At 38.4% G+C, this 17817-nt stretch overlaps 2 protein-coding genes across 2 annotated transcripts; both read right to left on the bottom strand.

The window, feature by feature from the left end:
• Positions 1-2816: 2816 nt before the first annotated feature.
• LOC129890753 (glycine-rich protein DOT1-like) lies at positions 2817-3140 on the bottom strand. Its single transcript, XM_055966241.1, has one exon. The coding sequence runs from the start codon at positions 3138-3140 to the stop codon at positions 2817-2819; it is 324 nt and encodes a 107-aa protein (XP_055822216.1).
• A 10-nt stretch (positions 3141-3150) lies between these two features.
• On the bottom strand, positions 3151-4573 carry LOC129890752 (glycine-rich cell wall structural protein 1.8-like). The gene is made up of 3 exons (XM_055966240.1): positions 4534-4573; positions 4013-4278; positions 3151-3921 (listed from the first exon to the last, which is right to left on the bottom strand). The coding sequence occupies exons 1-3, from the start codon at positions 4571-4573 to the stop codon at positions 3151-3153; spliced, it is 1077 nt and encodes a 358-aa protein (XP_055822215.1).
• Positions 4574-17817: the final 13244 nt, after the last annotated feature.

Raw genomic sequence — 17817 nt, 5'->3', positions numbered from 1 at the left:
CATATACATATACATATAGACAGTATGCACGAGAGCTCAATGAAAGTCGTGTATTTATCAGAGTGACGGAAGGTCGGTAATCTCCGATTGTATATAGACTAACCATGGTCGCTTTGTCTCACCTTGAAGGAACAATTATTATAGGATGAGACTATCAACGAAAGATAATATTAAGAGAACGTAGAATAAGGTCACAATCTTGTAAGGCGCCAAATCGTATACATATGCACATAGGACCAATTTTCAAGACTCGTGGAATAATCGGAATGAGCTATAATTCAAAAATCAGGACAAGAGTCATGTCAAGTACCTTTCAAAAATTACCATGGATTATATCAAAATAAAACTTTTGGAATCATATACACGTATCTAAGCACGAGAAAAATATCCTTTGAAAATTCAAGAAAATGGGCCATCCTAGTGGCTCTACGAATAAGACTTCCTTGAAATTGTATAAAATATCATATACTTGTTTCATAAAAATCATGCCAAAAGAAAGTGTAGCTCTATATACTTATGTCAAAACATGCCAAGAGAAAGAAGGGTAAACCTTACATACATGAAGCCGTTCTTATCATACTATCATAGACATATTCTCATCCTCGACATCATCAATGTCGTTGTAAAACACATCCCTTGTTATTGTCATAAAAGCTTGTAATACTGTAAATCTTTGTTTTGGAAAACTATGGACATTTTGGAAAACATTGACGGGTTATAGGAAAAGTAGTCATTTCCTTGGGACCATTGACACCTAGCTTTTGAAAACAAAGAAAATATGGAAGCACTTATGAAACCATAACATCGGAATCATGCCTTGAAAGAAAAGGGTAAGCCTTACATACTTATGCCAAAGACATGCCAAAAGAAGGAACGGTTAGCTTTACATACCTGTGCCGCGCCTTACTAGCTACGCTTATGCGTCCAACTTATTTTTCTACATTCAAGAGAGTTGACATAGTCATTAGATTCACCACCATATACTTGTCTTAATCCTTCAAACAAATTGTCCACCATGTCAACAACCATATCAACAACAATAAACAGCAGTATATATACAATCAAATCACCTCAACTTTACACAACACAAGCTCCAAACAACTAGCATAAAACTACGATATCAAAATAGAGTTTTTAACCTTTATTTCGTAAAATCTTTAACCATACCAACCGGAGGATCGTGTGGCTGCAACCAGCAGCACCCACACCCTTTTTAAAACACTTTAAATCCCTACAACACGCAACCCAACCAGCTGCAACCGCAGCACCACAACGACAACACACTACGCGACTTCGATTTAACTACTACGACTTTAATTTAGTAGTTTCTAACATCAAGCATCCTTATACAATTTATCTACTTCCAGCCATATTTAAGAAATGTAATACACCTCATAATAGCATCATAAACTCCAACTTGAAAGAAAAACCCTTACCTTGCCCAAAACTCGTCAAACTCGTCGAAACTTGTCTCGGAAGCTCTCCTAACGCGGCTAGAACTTTGGGACTGCTTAGTGACGTTTTGGTGCTGCTCCAAACCATAAATTTTCATTACTAATACCTTCATAACATCATGGTACACCCTAGATAATTAATTTACGGGACGAAATCGGAAAACTTACCTCTTTCCTCCTCCAAATCCGTAGGTCTTTCTCTCTAGTCTAGAGTTTCTCTTCTTTTATTTTCTAGACTTTTCTTGAAATAAATGGAACTTATGAGATATTGATGACTAAAAGTCATATACACACACATATATATATATATATATATATATATATATATATATATATATGTGTGTGTGTATATATATAGGCCTACTTTAAAGGGGTGACATGTGTCAACTCCTAAGTGGTGACAAGTGTCAAGCCTTCATTGGGCCAACACCTCTCTCTCCTCCAATGGCGGGATGCCATGTGGCATGTGAGGCCCACCCCTACATGAATTTTCTTGAACACTTTGGTTGTGAAATTCCCGATTTACCCCTAGCCTTCCACAATATTACCATAGGCCACTTTGCGAATTTTCCTTTTTGCCCTTTGCCTTTCCCAATATTTCCACACTATTAATATTCATAAATAATATTCATAACCAACTTATATATATAAAAAAAAAATTGAAGATGGTCATTCCTTTAACCTTATCATGGCTACCTTGAAATATCCAACCGTATAAAATACGGGATATAACAGTTGTCTTATTAATGCTCTGTTTTAAAAAGTAAGTAATTTATACTGTATTACAATTATACATGCATTTAGACCCAATTTAACTTTAATCTCTCCTATTCATTCTTAATGAGGAGTTCTTATAGACTAACAAATGTGATGACATATAGTACATGTCTTATATAGTGATGACATATAGTTTTTATATCAAGCTCTAACACAAATTAAATGTGAAGTCCCCAAGTGAGCGTCTTATGAGGGGCCGTCAAGCACATACGGCAAGGACCAAGGAAGATCTCGTTGTTGTATATCTCAGGTCGGAGCAAGATGCCATCGGACGTTGAACAGGTAGTCTCAGTGATATCTATATAAAGCATGCATGCAATGTCTAGAGAACGTACAAAGGAATTTGTCAAGCCATGCATTTTCTTACATTAAATAATGCACCAAATATATTGTGCAAGACATATTTCTTACATTAGAAATTAAAAAGCAAGTGTGCACATAGCTTAAGAGCATTTCAACACTTTTAATTTGCTTTCATGCAATCCACCTATTCTTATCCCAATTTGATCATGTTATTTTTTAATAGTATTATAGATAAGAATAGGAAATCATATAGTGTTTGCAAATTGTGAAGAGAAAAAGTTTTCAAGGGGCATAACCGCCACCACCATGTCCGGATTCACCCCTTTCACCACCACCATATATACATGCATATCCACCATCGATAGAGGCTTCTCCACCACCGGCTTCACCTCCACCTCCGCCACCATATACTCCTGCTCCATGAGCTCCTCCTGCACCAACACCTTCACCGCCTCCGTATCCTCCACCTGATGCTCCTCCAGCTCCACCTGATGCTGAGCCATCTCCACCACCACCTCCGTCGCCGCTTCCACCACCATATCCACCACTTTGCGCTCCACCAATATTGTATCCGCCACCACTTACTGCTCCTTTCAATACCACCATATCCACCACTTTACGCTCCACCAATATTGTATCTGCCACCACTTCCTGCTCCTTCACCACCACCATATCCACTTATATGTCCACCACTGGCAAAGGCTCCTCCACTATCGGCTCTACCCTCACCGCCGCCACTGTATCCTCCTGCTCCATGAGCTCCTCCTACGCTACCACCGGCACCTTCACCACCTCCGTATCCTCCACCTGATGCTCCTCCAGCTCCGCCTGATATTGAAGCACCTCCACTACCACCTCCGTAGCCACCTCCACCACCATATCCACCACTTTGCGCTCCATTAGTACTGTATCTGCCACTACTTCCTGTTCCTTCACCACCACCATAACCACCTACATGTCCACCTCCGGCAAAGGCTCCTCCACCATCGGCTCTACCTCCACCGCCGTCACCATATCCTCCTGCTCTATGAGCTTCTTCTGCACCACCACCAGCACCTTCACCGCCTATGTATCCTACACCTGATGCTTCTCCAGCGCCGCCTGATGCTGAATCACCTGCACTACCACCTTCGTGGCCGCCTCCACCACCATATCCACCACTTTCCACTCCACTAATATCGTATCCGCAACCACTTCCTGCTTCTTCACCTGCACCAAATGCATGACCATGTTCTTCACCAGTAGTCACTGCACCACCACCATCTCTACCTTCACTGCCGCCACCACCATCACTATATCCTCCTGCTCCATGAGCACTGCTTGCACCACCACCGACACTTTCACCACCTAACGCTCCACCAGCTCCTTTGATGTTGAACCACCTCCACTACCATATCCATCGCTTGGCGCCCCACCAAAACTGTATCCACCATCATTTCTACCTTTTTCACCTACACTAGATCTACCTACATGTCCACCATCGGTGCAGCTCCACCGCCGCCACCACCACTTCCTCCACCACTTCCACCTGCATATCTACCTCCTGGTGCCCCTCCTACACCATATCCGCTTCTACCACCTTCACCGCTACCACTTCCACCGGCATAACCACCATGGTCCCCAGCTACAACTCCACGTCCACCACCTTCACTAGAACTTCCTCCACTGCCACCAGCATAGATGCCAACCTTGGCCCCAACACCAACATCAAGACCGATGAGGGTTCTTGCAGTGGAACATATTCCTATACTCAAACAAAGAAAGAAAACAATGTTAAAAAATCTAGTATTACTCTTCGTCATTTGAATACAAGTGAATATATATTCCACAACCACGAGTTATAAAATGCATGGAATGAAGGCTATTTATAGATTTTTCGAAGGATAAGAAACGCGCGTATATGCACAAAGCGTATTAAAGGGAAGCAACTTCAATCCATGTATAATTGACTAATACTATATCACATGTTTGGTTTATTTCATTTCATTTCAATTCTTACGTCCAAGTACAATTGCTAGTGTGCTTGTGCTGTCTCCCATATTCCATATCAAATAGTATAACATATTACTCCTAGAAAATATGGGTGTTAGCTACGATATTTGTCGGTAATTTCTAGCTAAATTGCTTCTAGTTGATAAATATTTATATAAACCATCGTTGATTCATAACTAAGTAGAAGTAACATGAGATTTTTACAGTCTAGTTACAAAATTTTATCTATCACAAATTCCCTTTTTCTCATAGTGTATGAAGACCCTACTGATTCTCTTTTTCTTGTTTTATAGTTCTCCTTGGAAATTCAAATTTTGTTGCATACAATTCCCAACCCCTGCAATAGTTCACTATATTTTTCTTGAATTTCACTTAGTTAATTTAATAAAATTAAGTTATATGCATATATATGGATCTTGTAAAGAATTTGTTATATCATTAGGTTATCTTTTCTTTCTTGTAGTAGGTAATATATCTTATTTTCAAGATTATAAATCTCAAAATTTAAGAAGACTGACGGGTAGATATATATAACTTAACTTTAATTTAATTAGATTACTTTACTTGGCTTCTGATTTGGCTCTTCTCTAGAATCTACGCATAGCGAAAATTTTAATACACTGAGCTGTGTTTTATTTGGCTTGGCGTTCACATTCTCATTTTTAAAGCGGGTAAAAAATAGTATGTGCATGCTATTGCAGAAAATAAAGGAAAAAAACACTACATTACACTGGGTGTTAATTATGGTATCCACAATAATATATAAATATATAATACGGAAAAGGGCCAAAAATACCCTGAACTATAGGAAAAGGTTTAAAAATAGCCTTCATCCATCTTTTGGTCTAAAAATATTGTTCTACTCATCTTTTTAGTCTAAAAATACCCTCTCATTTACCTTTTTGGATAACTATAACCCTTAAAACTAATAACCCTCTTTTATTTTTTTATTTTTAAAAATATTTATCATGTGTCATTTTCTTATTGGATAAAATAAAAATCCCACCTCCACTAATTTTTTTTCATAATTTATCTAAGCCAAAAAAAATATACCTCTTCAAGACCTCTCCCCCCCCCCCTTCCATTTTTTTTTAAAAAGCTACATTAATAAAAAAGACTAGATTTTTTATCCGGTTAACCAAAAAAAAGACTAGATTTTTTTAAGTTCTTAGCTTGATTTTTTTTTCCTGTTTAATAATACTGATTTTTTACAATACGTATAAATAAAATAACTAAAAGATTTTAGTTATACGTATAACTAAATTATTATTTTTTTATTACAAGATAGTAAAAAAATATTAAGCTAAATTAATTATTATAAAATAATTAACAATAAATAAATAATTTTTTTTATTACAAGATAGTTTTTAGATAGTTGTTATAAAACTATCTTGTAATAAAATGTACAACTAAAAAAATTTTAAATAAGTTTTTCAATTTTTTTTAATAATTATCCAAGCCAAAACAATATACATGCTTGATGACCATAAACAAACTATATTAAAAAAACTACAGCAAATAAAAAAACTATTTTTTTTAATTTTCCCCACAATTTATCCAAATCAAAACAATATCCTTCTTCGTGATGTCAAAACAAACTTAAAAAAAAAAAGAAGAAAAAGCTATAGCAATAAAAAACTATTAGATTTTTAAAAAAAAAAAATTGGAGTCTTGTAGAGGTATATTATTTTTGGCTTAGATAAATTATGATTTTTTTTTAATGAAAGTGGAATTTTTATTTCATCCAATAAGAAATGACACATGATAAATATTATTAAAAAAAAGAATTGTTAGTTTCAAGTGTTATAATTAGCCAAAAAGATGAATAAAATGATATTTTTAGATCAAAGAATGGATGAAGGATATTTTAAAACTTTTTTCTATAGTTTAGGGGTATTATTAGCTCTTTTCCGTATATAATAATACATATGAATTCAATTAGTTCCACATGCATGCAGGGTAATTACAATTAATTATTTTCGTTGTCCTAATTATGTAGAAAATCATCTCCAAGTGCAGAAAACCAAAGAAAGGCATACTAATATACTAATGAAGCCGCTAAAGAGTGAAGTTTACAATAATATTTAACCATAGTGTTCAAGTTGACAAGAGTTTAAATGTAAAGTTAAAGTCGTTGGAGAGTCCCACGTCAAATAAAGGATAGAAAGAAAAGTAGCCCTTTGACATATAAATCACCTAGTCCCAAGCAGAGCATGTGATTTTCGTAAGGATAATTACTCTTTTTATATAATATTGGATAATTACCTTTTTATAAGCTAGAGATTGAGTTAAGATGAAAGATCTATTTTATTACAACAGTCTTTAAGATTTGTATGAACAAAGATTTGAAATACTAAATTTAAAACTTTATTGGAAGAACCGATTCTCTCCCAGCTCATCTCCATGCAGAAACAAATGTTAATCTGAAGCTTCACTCGAAGCTCATCCGAAGTTCATCTCAAAGCTCTCTGAGAGGACTTCAAGCTTCTCTCCAAGCGTACTTTTCCAAAGTAGAGTAGAGGACTATCCAGAAGATTTGCTTGCGGATCTATCCAGAAGTTGAGGTTAAAATGCAAACTTCAAATTCTGTGTGGTTTTCAAATTTCGCAAATTGACATTCAATTGCAAATTTTTGTTTGCTGAATTAGTTTGGACGAAAATCCCTTCCGATTAGATCTCTCGCTTAAATTCTCTTAGTGGTTTGTTGATTCTCAGATTCCTTGTTTTGATTGACTATTGAATTAGCGTGTTATGCATATTTTGTCCATTTTCAATTTATTGTGATAAATCTGTGATGCTGAAATTGAGTTTGTATTGTGTTTTTGACTCATACTATTTTAGCTGAAATCGAGCGAATTAATCCGCTTAAAATTAGGCTATGAGTTTGAGTTGTATTGTTTTTTTTTTTACATTGAGATTGAGATACTTTTTATTTTGTTCGGAACTTACAAAGATGTAATCACTCCTTCTATTGGCTGCACAGAATGCTCGAAACGAAGTTTCTAAGAAACATAAGCTTAATTGGTTAGATTATTGAGCTGTTTGATTATACAAATGTTTGTTGGTTCTACTTTCAATTTCTGCTGCTCTTTTTTGTCAAGTTGGAAATTGTTCATTCTGAAATTAAAATTCTGTTAGAGTAGTTGCATTTCGATACAATGAAATTGCTTTCTCGTTGTAGTTTTCTGCTGCCAGAGTCTTCTACTAAAGTTGGAGCATATACCCCTTAACTTCTTTTTTCTTCCACTTCTATTGTTTATATGATAGCTATGTAAAGATGAAAGGTTGTTTAATTGAAATCTAAGACTTGAGACATCTGACAGACTGTTGTATATCTACTTTTTTGAGATATAAGTAGATAATGAAGCCTTCTTGTGTTAAGGAAGATGTTTATATAATTTTTCCCCTGTTTATCTAAGCCTTTAGCCCTTTTTCTGGGAGAGTTTTAAGGTTCTCTCACTAGGTTTGTAGTGTTTTGGTGAGTAATTTTCAATTAGTAAGAGAATTTGAACTTTTGTATGCTTGTCAATGTTCATTGAAAGAAATTTCTAACTAGTCTTAATAACATTGTTGAACTGCTTTGTTTAATAGTTTATTGTCACGACCCAAAAACTGAGGTCATGATGGCACACATCTCAAAACCCAATCTGATGTGTAACCCTAAAAATAAAACTCATACAAGACTCCCAAAGGGGAAAGTGATGCCACGATTTAAATAAAAAGAAAAAAAAAATAAAGAAATTATCCCAAAACCTGGTGTCATAAGTATAAAGAGCATCTAATACAAGGTTCGAATCTGAAGATACAACATAAGTCTCTAAATGATACAAAAGACTGAAAAATAAAGATAGACTAGTGACGATCCGAATTCTAGGACCTCACCACTAATCTGAGAATACACAATCCGCTAGAATATTAACTGCCACGTGGGGTACCCCGACTAGTATCTGCATCAAAAAGGGACACAAAAGTAGGGGTGAGTACAATTCACATGTACTCAGTAGGTTTTAGCTGACTGAGTATAAGGAATTAATCAAACCTATGAAATAAACTAAGGAACGCTTCCACCTGCATACAGAAAAGTCCCACTTCGGCATCGGTGCTGCCAGTTTATATATATATTGGCGCGAGTAAAGTAAACCCATAATAACAGCTCATAATCACAATTAATCAGATAATTCAAGCAGCACAGATATCAATGCAATGCAATGCAATATGATGATGCAATGATGTGGTGGTACGGTGGAATCAAGACTATCGCACAGCCTGTCGTATACACCTGCCGAGCTGTGCTACCAAGCAGGACCCATGGGGGTCTCGCAGACCATATACCTCAATCACAATATCTCATTATCCTTGCCACCTCCTCGTGGTCAAGGGATCACAATGCATCCACTACCCTGCCGGAAAACTGCCTCGGTCAGGGACTCAAGATACAAAGGTTGGGATCACAATGTATCCACTACCCTGCCGGAAAACTGCCTCGGTCAGGGACTCAAGATACAAAGGTTGGGATCACAATGCATCCACTACCCTGCCGGAAAACTGCCTCGGTCAAGGACTCAAGATACAAAGGTTTAAAGGTGTTTCATTTTCTTTCTCAAAAAGAATTTCCATATTTCTCAACTTCCCATGTTTCATGATATGATGAATGAGGATGAATGCATCAAAACACATATGCATGGAAGTAATAATCAACTCACATGTGGTATAAGGTTCAAAGTTCTCAAAACTTAACCTACACATGATATTCACCCTCAATAAATAGTAACGGGAAGAACACACTTTCATTTAAATATTCACCCCTTTCTCAACAATATTTCAATACTCAAGTATGCTCAAAACCCCCAACTCAATCTCTCAGGCGGCATCACAAGTCAAATAATATACTCAAGCCTCTCTCTTAGGCAAATCATAATTCACATGCTCTCAAAGCAAATAAGATAACAAATAAGGCCCCCACACGGGCTATGTAATACAAATAAACCCCGTCACGGCAACACATTAATAAATAAGCCTCCACACGGACATCACAATATATATAACATTCTCAACTCATACTACAACCCCATCCCAAAGTCTATAACATATGAATGACTAATTACCCCATCTCAATCTCAAAGAAAGATAGCCAAACCTACCTCAATTGCCGAAGCCGCACTCGAATACCTCCACCGGACAAGCAACTCTCGAATTCAGCGCCCGGAATGACAACCCACTATCAACAATGAAACATACACGTCACAAGGAGTCCAATGACACCCATATTGATAGGTTTCAGAACCGGGGGTAAAATGGTCCAAAAATTAACTATTTTCGAAAAGGGTCAAATCTGGAAATTTATTGAACAATCCCATTCTATTGGTAATAAGGAACTCATGGTTGAAAAACCCATAAAAATAGAGCTCAAAACGAGTTGGAAATCACAATTTTCCTTAAATTCGGATTAGGGAAGAAACAAAGATTTTTGGGGTTTGAAACTAAAATTTAAGAGTTAAAATCGTCAAAAACTTAATGAAAAAGGAAGGTTTTAGGTCAAAAATCACTTACCCAACACTTTGCCTCAAAAATCTCTTCTCAAATCACCTCAAGGAGTTCAAGAACTCAAACAAATGATGAAAAATATTGAAATGGGAAGAAAGGGGCATTTTCTGCCCAAAAAGTTACTGTTCACGCGTGTTACTGTTCACGCGTGTTTTGTACAAATTTTCGAAAATCACCCTCAAGGTCATTACATTATCCACCACTAAAAAGGATGTTCGTCCTCGAACATAAGATAAAATAAAGTACCTGGGGTCTCAAAAAGCTGAGGGTACCGAGCCTGCATATCAGACTTTAACTCCCAAGTCGCCTCCTCAGTAGGCCGATGCTGCCACTGCACCTTGACCGAAGCGACCTCCTTGGTCCTGAGTCTACGAAGCCGCCTATCTAGAATAACTGTCGGCTCCTCCTCATAAGTCAAATTCGGACTCAACTCTAGCGCATCATAAGAAATCACATGAGACTCATCCGGTATGTACTTGCGAAGCATGGAAACATGAAACACCGGATGGACAGCTGACAATTTAGGGGGTAAGGCCAACTTATACGCCACTCCACCTACTCTCCTCAGGATTTCAAACGGGCCAACAAACCTTGGGCTAAGCTTGCCCTTCTTTCCGAACCTTATCACACCCTTCATGGGCGATATTTTAAGCCACACGCAATCACCCACCATGAACTCTAAGGGACGAACCCTCCTATCAGCATAACTCTTCTGACGACTCTGAGCTGTCAATAGTCGACCCTGAATCAAACGTACCCGCTCCACAGCATCCCTAAGTAAGTCAGTATCCAATGCATCAACCGCAATAGAATCAAACCATCCAATGGGTGATCGACACCTACGACCATACAATGCCTCAAATGGTGCCATTTGAATGCTGGAGTGATAACTGTTATTATAGGCAAACTCTGCTAAGGGCAAGTGTTGGTCCCATCGGGCACCAAAATCAATCACACAGGCCCTAAGCATATCCTCCAACACCTGAATAGTCCGCTCGGACTGACCATCGGTTTGGGGATGAAATGCTGAACTCATCTCTAGCCGCGTACCCAAACCACGCTGTAATGCCTTCCAAAAGTGAGAGGTGAACACTGAACCCCGATCCGATACAATAGAGATAGGCACCCCATGCAGCCTAACAATCTCACGAAGATAGATCCTAGCTAACTGATCCGCATTGTAGCTAGTCTTCACCGGAAGGAAATGGGCTGATTTGGTCAATCGATCCACAATCACCCAGACAGAGTCATACTTACCCAATGCCATGGGTAATCCAGACACGAAGTCCATAGTGATACGCTCCCATTTCCACTCAGGAATGGGCATCCTTTGCATAGGACCACCCGATTTCTGATGCTCATACTTCACTTGTTGGCAATTTAAACACTTAGCCACAAAATCAATAATGTCTCTCTTCATGCCACACCATTAATAGTGTTGTTTCAAGTCATGAAACATCTTTGCCACTCCCGGGTGAATCGAATACTTGGAACAATGAGCCTCCTCCAATATCATACGTACCCATTCACTAACCTTGGGCACACAAATGCGACCATTAATCCTCAAAACTCCTTCCGAATCAAGAGAGGCTGATTTTGCTTCACCACTTAACACTTTGTCTCGAATGGCCCTCAACTTTTCATCTTCAAACTGGTGTGTACGAATCTGGTCCATCAAAGTAGACCTAGCCTCCACCAAGGCCAAAATACCATGATGTGTAGAAATATCAAGTCGGACCAACTGTCTAGCCAATGACTGAACCTCCAATGCCAAAGGCCTCTCCACAGCCTTAAGAAAGGCCAAACTACCCATGCTAGATGCTTTGCGACTCAGGGCATCCGCTACCACATTAGCTTTTCCCGGATGATAAAGTATGGTAATGTCATAGTCTTTCAATAACTCTAACCACCTACGCTGCCGCATGTTCAGATTCGGCTGAGAAAAGATATACTTAAGGCTACGGTGGTCAGTATAGACCTCGCAATGCACTCCATAGAGATAATGCCTCCACAACTTCAGAACAAACACCACCGCTGCTAACTCTAAGTCGTGGGTAGGATAGTTCTTCTCATGTACCTTCAACTGTCGAGAAGCATAAGCTATAACTCTACCTTTTTGCATCAATACACCACCCAAACCGACTCCCGAAGCATCACAAAACACAATAAATGCCACGCCCTCCTCGGGTAAGGCTAGAATAGGTGCTGAAGTCAATAATTCCTTGAGCTTTTGAAAGCTCGCCTCACACTCATCAGTCCACTGAAATGCCACGGTCTTTTGAGTTAGCCTAGTCAATGGGGGCTGCAATAGAAGAGAATCCTTGAATAAACCGACGATAGTAGCCTGCCAACCCAATAAAACTCCGAATCTCGGTAACCGAAGTAGGCCTAACCCAATCACGAACTGCTGCAACTTTGGCTGGATCAACCATAATACCATCCTTGGTCACTATATGACCCAAGAATGTCACGGACTCAAGCCAAAACTCACATTTGGAGAATTTTGCATACAACTTCTCCTCTCTCAATCTCTGAAGGACTGTCCTCAGGTGCCTAACATGATCCGCCTCATTCTTGGAATAAACCAAGATGTCATCAATAAAAACGATCACAAACGAGTCCAAATAAGGTCGAAATACCCGGTTCATCAACTCCATAAAAGCAGCCGGGGCATTAGTCAACCCGAAGGACATAACCACAAACTCATAATGCCCATAACGAGTCCTGAATGCAGTCTTCGGGATATCAGATTCCCGAACTCTCAACTGATGGTAACCCGACCTCAAATCAATCTTTGAGAACACCGATGCACCTTGAAGCTGGTCAAATAAATCATCAATGTGAGGGAGAGGATACTTGTTCTTGATAGTGACTTTGTTCAACTGTCGATAGTCAATACACATCCTCATAGTACCATCTTTCTTCTTCACAAATAAAACCGGTGCACCCCACGGTGATACACTAGGTCTAATAAACCCTTTCTTCAATAAATCTTCCAATTGTTCTTTCAACTCTTTCAATTCTGCCGGAGCCATCCGATAAGAAGAAATAGAGATGGGTTTAGTGTCATGCTCCAAATCAATCACAAAATCGATATCACGGTCAGGAGAAACTCCCGGCAAGTCTGTAGGAAATACATCCATAAACTCTCTCACCACCCTCGTAGTCTCTATATGAGATGACTCCGTGGTGAGATCACGTACATGAGCCAAATAAGACAAACAACCCTTATCCATCAAGCGACGAGCACGAATATAAGATATCACCCCCTTAGGATACGAACTCGAATTACCCTTCCATACTAAGCTAGGTAAACCGGGATAAGCTAAGGTCACGGTCTTTGCATAACAATCTAATATAGCATGATAAGGAGATAACCAGTCCATACCCAATATCACATCAAAATCAAGCATGTCTAGTAAAATCAAGTCTGCACGGGTCTCTCTACCCGAAAATATCACCAAACATCCCTTGTATACCCGATCCACTACTAAAGATTCACCTATTGGGGTAGAAATAGTAATAGGCACAATAAGGGACTCACTCACATAATCAATACCCACATCGAAATAAGTCGACACATAAGAATAGGTAGACCCTGGGTCAAATAATACTGACGTAAAATGATGGCAAACCAGAACAATACATGTAATAACCACATCAGAGGCCTCTGCCTCAAATTTACCTAGTATAGCATAGCATAATTAATGGTCACCCTTAGCTTGTGAACCACTACAACCACCACCTCGAGTACTCCATGAAGCACCTCAAACAACTAAAACTGGTGTATTGCAGACAACTTGTGACCCTGGCTAAATAGAAGAAGAATCACATATTTGCCCCTTATTCAAACTCACCATCACAAAACAACCTAAGTAAACTACTCCCAACTCATCATAGGAGGACCGACAGGTCTATGAGCAAGAACAGACCTCTATCACTTCTTAGCCATTCCCGCAATTATAAAAAGAAATAAGACATTCCATGTGCCTTCAAGATACCCAATTTTGAACAACCTGTCCTGACACTTGGTCAAAAAGATATAAGCCTTCTCAACAGTGATAACCTCAAACTTGGGAGACAATACCCTGACGAATCTCTCCAAATTTCTTTTGCTCCTAAGTAAACATAGCAACGCTAGAAGACATAGGTGGAACCACAGATCTCAAAGGAATCCAAAGTGGGCTAATTAGATATCTAAAATTTGAAATCTAACTATCAAAGTCTAACCGACCATCTTCCATACTTTTTTTTGTTGCTCCACATCTTCATACTCATAATCAGGCTCGAATAGGCATCACTAAATCATCCTTAAGCAAGAGCCGATATTTCGAACCCGACAGTTACTTTTAATGCGGAAGGAATAGATCAGAGGTAAATAACACTTGATATGAATAAATCGCACGAAGGGAGTAAAAAGAAAGAAATTCTCCTATTAAGTATCTTGTAGCCTCTCGAAGATAAGTACGGACGTCTACGTACCGATCTGCAAGACTCTACTAGACACCCTGCTCTTTAACTTATAAGACCGGTGAACCTAGTGCTCTGATACCAATTGTCACGACCCAAAAACTGAGGTCATGATGGCACACATCTCAAAACCCAATCTGATGTGTAACCCTAAAAATAAAACTCATACAAGACTCCCAAAGGGGAAAGTGATGCCACGATTTAAATAAAAAGAAAAAAAAAATAAGAAATTATCCCAAAACCTGGTGTCATAAGTATAAAGAGCATCTAATACAAGGTTCGAATCTGAAGATACAACATAAGTCTCTGAATGATACAAAAGACTGAAAAATAAAGATAGACTAGTGACGATCCGAATTCTAGGACCTCACCACTAATCTGAGAATACACAATCCGCTAGAATATTAACTGCCACGTGGGGTACCCCGACTAGTATCTGCATCAAAAAGGGACACAGAAGTAGGGGTGAGTACAATTCACATGTACTCAGTAGGTTTTAGCTGACTGAGTATAAGGAATTAATCAAACCTATGAAATAAACTAAGGAACGCTTCCACCTGCATACAGAAAAGTCCCACTTCGGCATCGGTGCTGCCAGTTTATATATATATTGGCGCGAGTAAAGTAAACCCATAATAACAGCTCATAATCACAATTAATCAGATAATTCAAGCAGCACAGATATCAATGCAATGCAATGCAATATGATGATGCAATGATGTGGTGGTACGGTGGAATCAAGACTATCGCACAGCCTGTCGTATACACCTGCCGAGCTGTGCTACCAAGCAGGACCCATGGGGGTCTCGCAGACCATATACCTCAATCACAATATCTCATTATCCTTGCCACCTCCTCGTGGTCAAGGGATCACAATGCATCCACTACCCTGCCGGAAAACTGCCTCGGTCAGGGACTCAAGATACAAAGGTTGGGATCACAATGTATCCACTACCCTGCCGGAAAACTGCCTCGGTCAGGGACTCAAGATACAAAGGTTGGGATCACAATGCATCCACGACCCTGCCGGAAAACTGCCTCGGTCAAGGACTCAAGATACAAAGGTTTAAAGGTGTTTCATTTTCTTTCTCAAAAAGAATTTCCATATTTCTCAACTTCCCATGTTTCATGATATGATGAATGAGGATGAATGCATCAAAACACATATGCATGGAAGTAATAATCAACTCACATGTGGTATAAGGTTCAAAGTTCTCAAAACTTAACCTACACATGATATTCACCCTCAATAAATAGTAACGGGAAGAACACACTTTCATTTAAATATTCACCCCTTTCTCAACAATATTTCAATACTCAAGTATGCTCAAAACCCCCAACTCAATCTCTCAGGCGGCATCACAAGTCAAATAATATACTCAAGCCTCTCTCTTAGGCAAATCATAATTCACATGCTCTCAAAGCAAATAAGATAACAAATAAGGCCCCCACACGGGCTATGTAATACAAATAAACCCCGTCACGGCAACACATTAATAAATAAGCCTCCACACGGACATCACAATATATATAACATTCTCAACTCATACTACAACCCCATCCCAAAGTCTATAACATATGAATGACTAATTACCCCATCTCAATCTCAAAGAAAGATAGCCAAACCTACCTCAATTGCCGAAGCCGCACTCGAATACCTCCACCGGACAAGCAACTCTCGAATTCAGCGCCCGGAATGACAACCCACTATCAACAATGAAACATACACGTCACAAGGAGTCCAATGACACCCATATTGATAGGTTTCAGAACCGGGGGTAAAATGGTCCAAAAATTAACTATTTTCGAAAAGGGTCAAATCTGGAAATTTATTGAACAATCCCATTCTATTGGTAATAAGGAACTCATGGTTGAAAAACCCATAAAAATAGAGCTCAAAACGAGTTGGAAATCACAATTTTCCTTAAATTCGGATTAGGGAAGAAACAAAGATTTTTGGGGTTTGAAACTAAAATTTAAGAGTTAAAATCGTCAAAAACTTAATGAAAAAGGAAGGTTTTAGGTCAAAAATCACTTACCCAACACTTTGCCTCAAAAATCTCTTCTCAAATCACCTCAAGGAGTTCAAGAACTCAAACAAATGATGAAAAATATTGAAATGGGAAGAAAGGGGCATTTTCTGCCCAAAAAGTTACTGTTCACGCGTGTTACTGTTCACGCGTGTTTTGTACAAATTTTCGAAAATCACCCTCAAGGTCATTACAGTTTAATACTTGCTGATTAGGAACTTTTGTTAATCGAAGATGAGAGCAAATCGAAGAGATTCTAATTTCTATATTTGACTAAAATCAACAGAACTTGTTGCTTTCCATGTGCATAATCTGGCTGTTTTTGTTGTGACCTAGAGACTATCTAGCTATTTAAATATATTATTTTTTGGTTCAGAAAATGAAAATTCTTGAGCATAAAAAATGGATGGTAAATAGACTTATTTTCGGTCGAGCGGGATATACAGATGAATTTATAAGTGGCATGGATGAGTTTATTAAATTTGCTTGTAGTCAACAGAAGTACTTGTCTGAAAAAGCTATAAGGTGTCCTTGTAAGCGTTGTAAAAATATGAAGCACCTGACACCCGATGAAGTTAATGTACATGTTTTTCAAAAAGGGTTCACACCAAGATATTGGTATTGGACGTCATATGGAGAGGAAGAACCTTCAATAAATTTGAATGAACATGTCGATTCAGGTGCTTCAAGTAGTCATCAAGGATGTGACTTTGACATGCTCTCAAGCAGTCAATGTAACATTCTAGGAAAAAAGTCTAAACACGTAAATAGATATCAAGGTATGATTTATGATGCTGCTGGTGTAGAATTTAGGCATCAAGTTAAATCTAATGTAGAAGAGTCTCCGAATATGGGTGCTGCCAAATTTTACAAAATGTTGAATTCAGCTCAGAATCCTTTATGGCGTGGATGTAGATATTCAGAGTTGTCTGTGGCTGTTAGAATGATGAGTATTAAATCTGAATACAGTATGTCTCATGGCTGTTTTAATGAAATGGCTCATTTAATGAAGGAGACAAACTATCCAGATAATAAGATACCTCTTGATTACTATCGAGCGAAGAAGCTTGTGTCAGGGCTTGGTCTAACTAGTCAAAAAATTGATTGTTGTGTTAATAGATGTATGTTATATTATAAGGCCGATAAAGAGATGATAGAATGTAAGTTTTGTAAAGAACCTCGCTATAAAAAATGTGTGGGCAAGAAGGATAATAAAAAGATTCCACACAAGCCAATGCATTACCTGC

This window comes from Solanum dulcamara, chromosome 5, assembly GCF_947179165.1.
Source record: "Solanum dulcamara chromosome 5, daSolDulc1.2, whole genome shotgun sequence".
Taxonomy (NCBI): domain Eukaryota; kingdom Viridiplantae; phylum Streptophyta; class Magnoliopsida; order Solanales; family Solanaceae; genus Solanum; species Solanum dulcamara.
This window is presented reverse-complemented; position numbering and strand designations above follow the sequence as displayed.

Bases quoted from the DNA above. Each gene is read 5' to 3' on its own strand.
- LOC129890753 (XM_055966241.1), bottom strand. From the start codon at position 3,140: ATGGTGGTATTGAAAGGAGCAGTAAGTGGTGGCGGATACAATATTGGT.
- LOC129890752 (XM_055966240.1), bottom strand. From the start codon at position 4,573: ATGGGAGACAGCACAAGCACACTAGCAATTGTACTTGGAC. The intron at 4,279-4,533 runs GTAAGAATTGAA...GTTTGAGTATAG, and splicing joins ACTAGCAATTGTACTTGGAC to GAATATGTTCCACTGCAAGA. The intron at 3,922-4,012 runs GTGGACATGTAG...TGGATATGGTAG, and splicing joins GCGGTGGAGCTGCACCGATG to TGGAGGTGGTTCAACATCAA.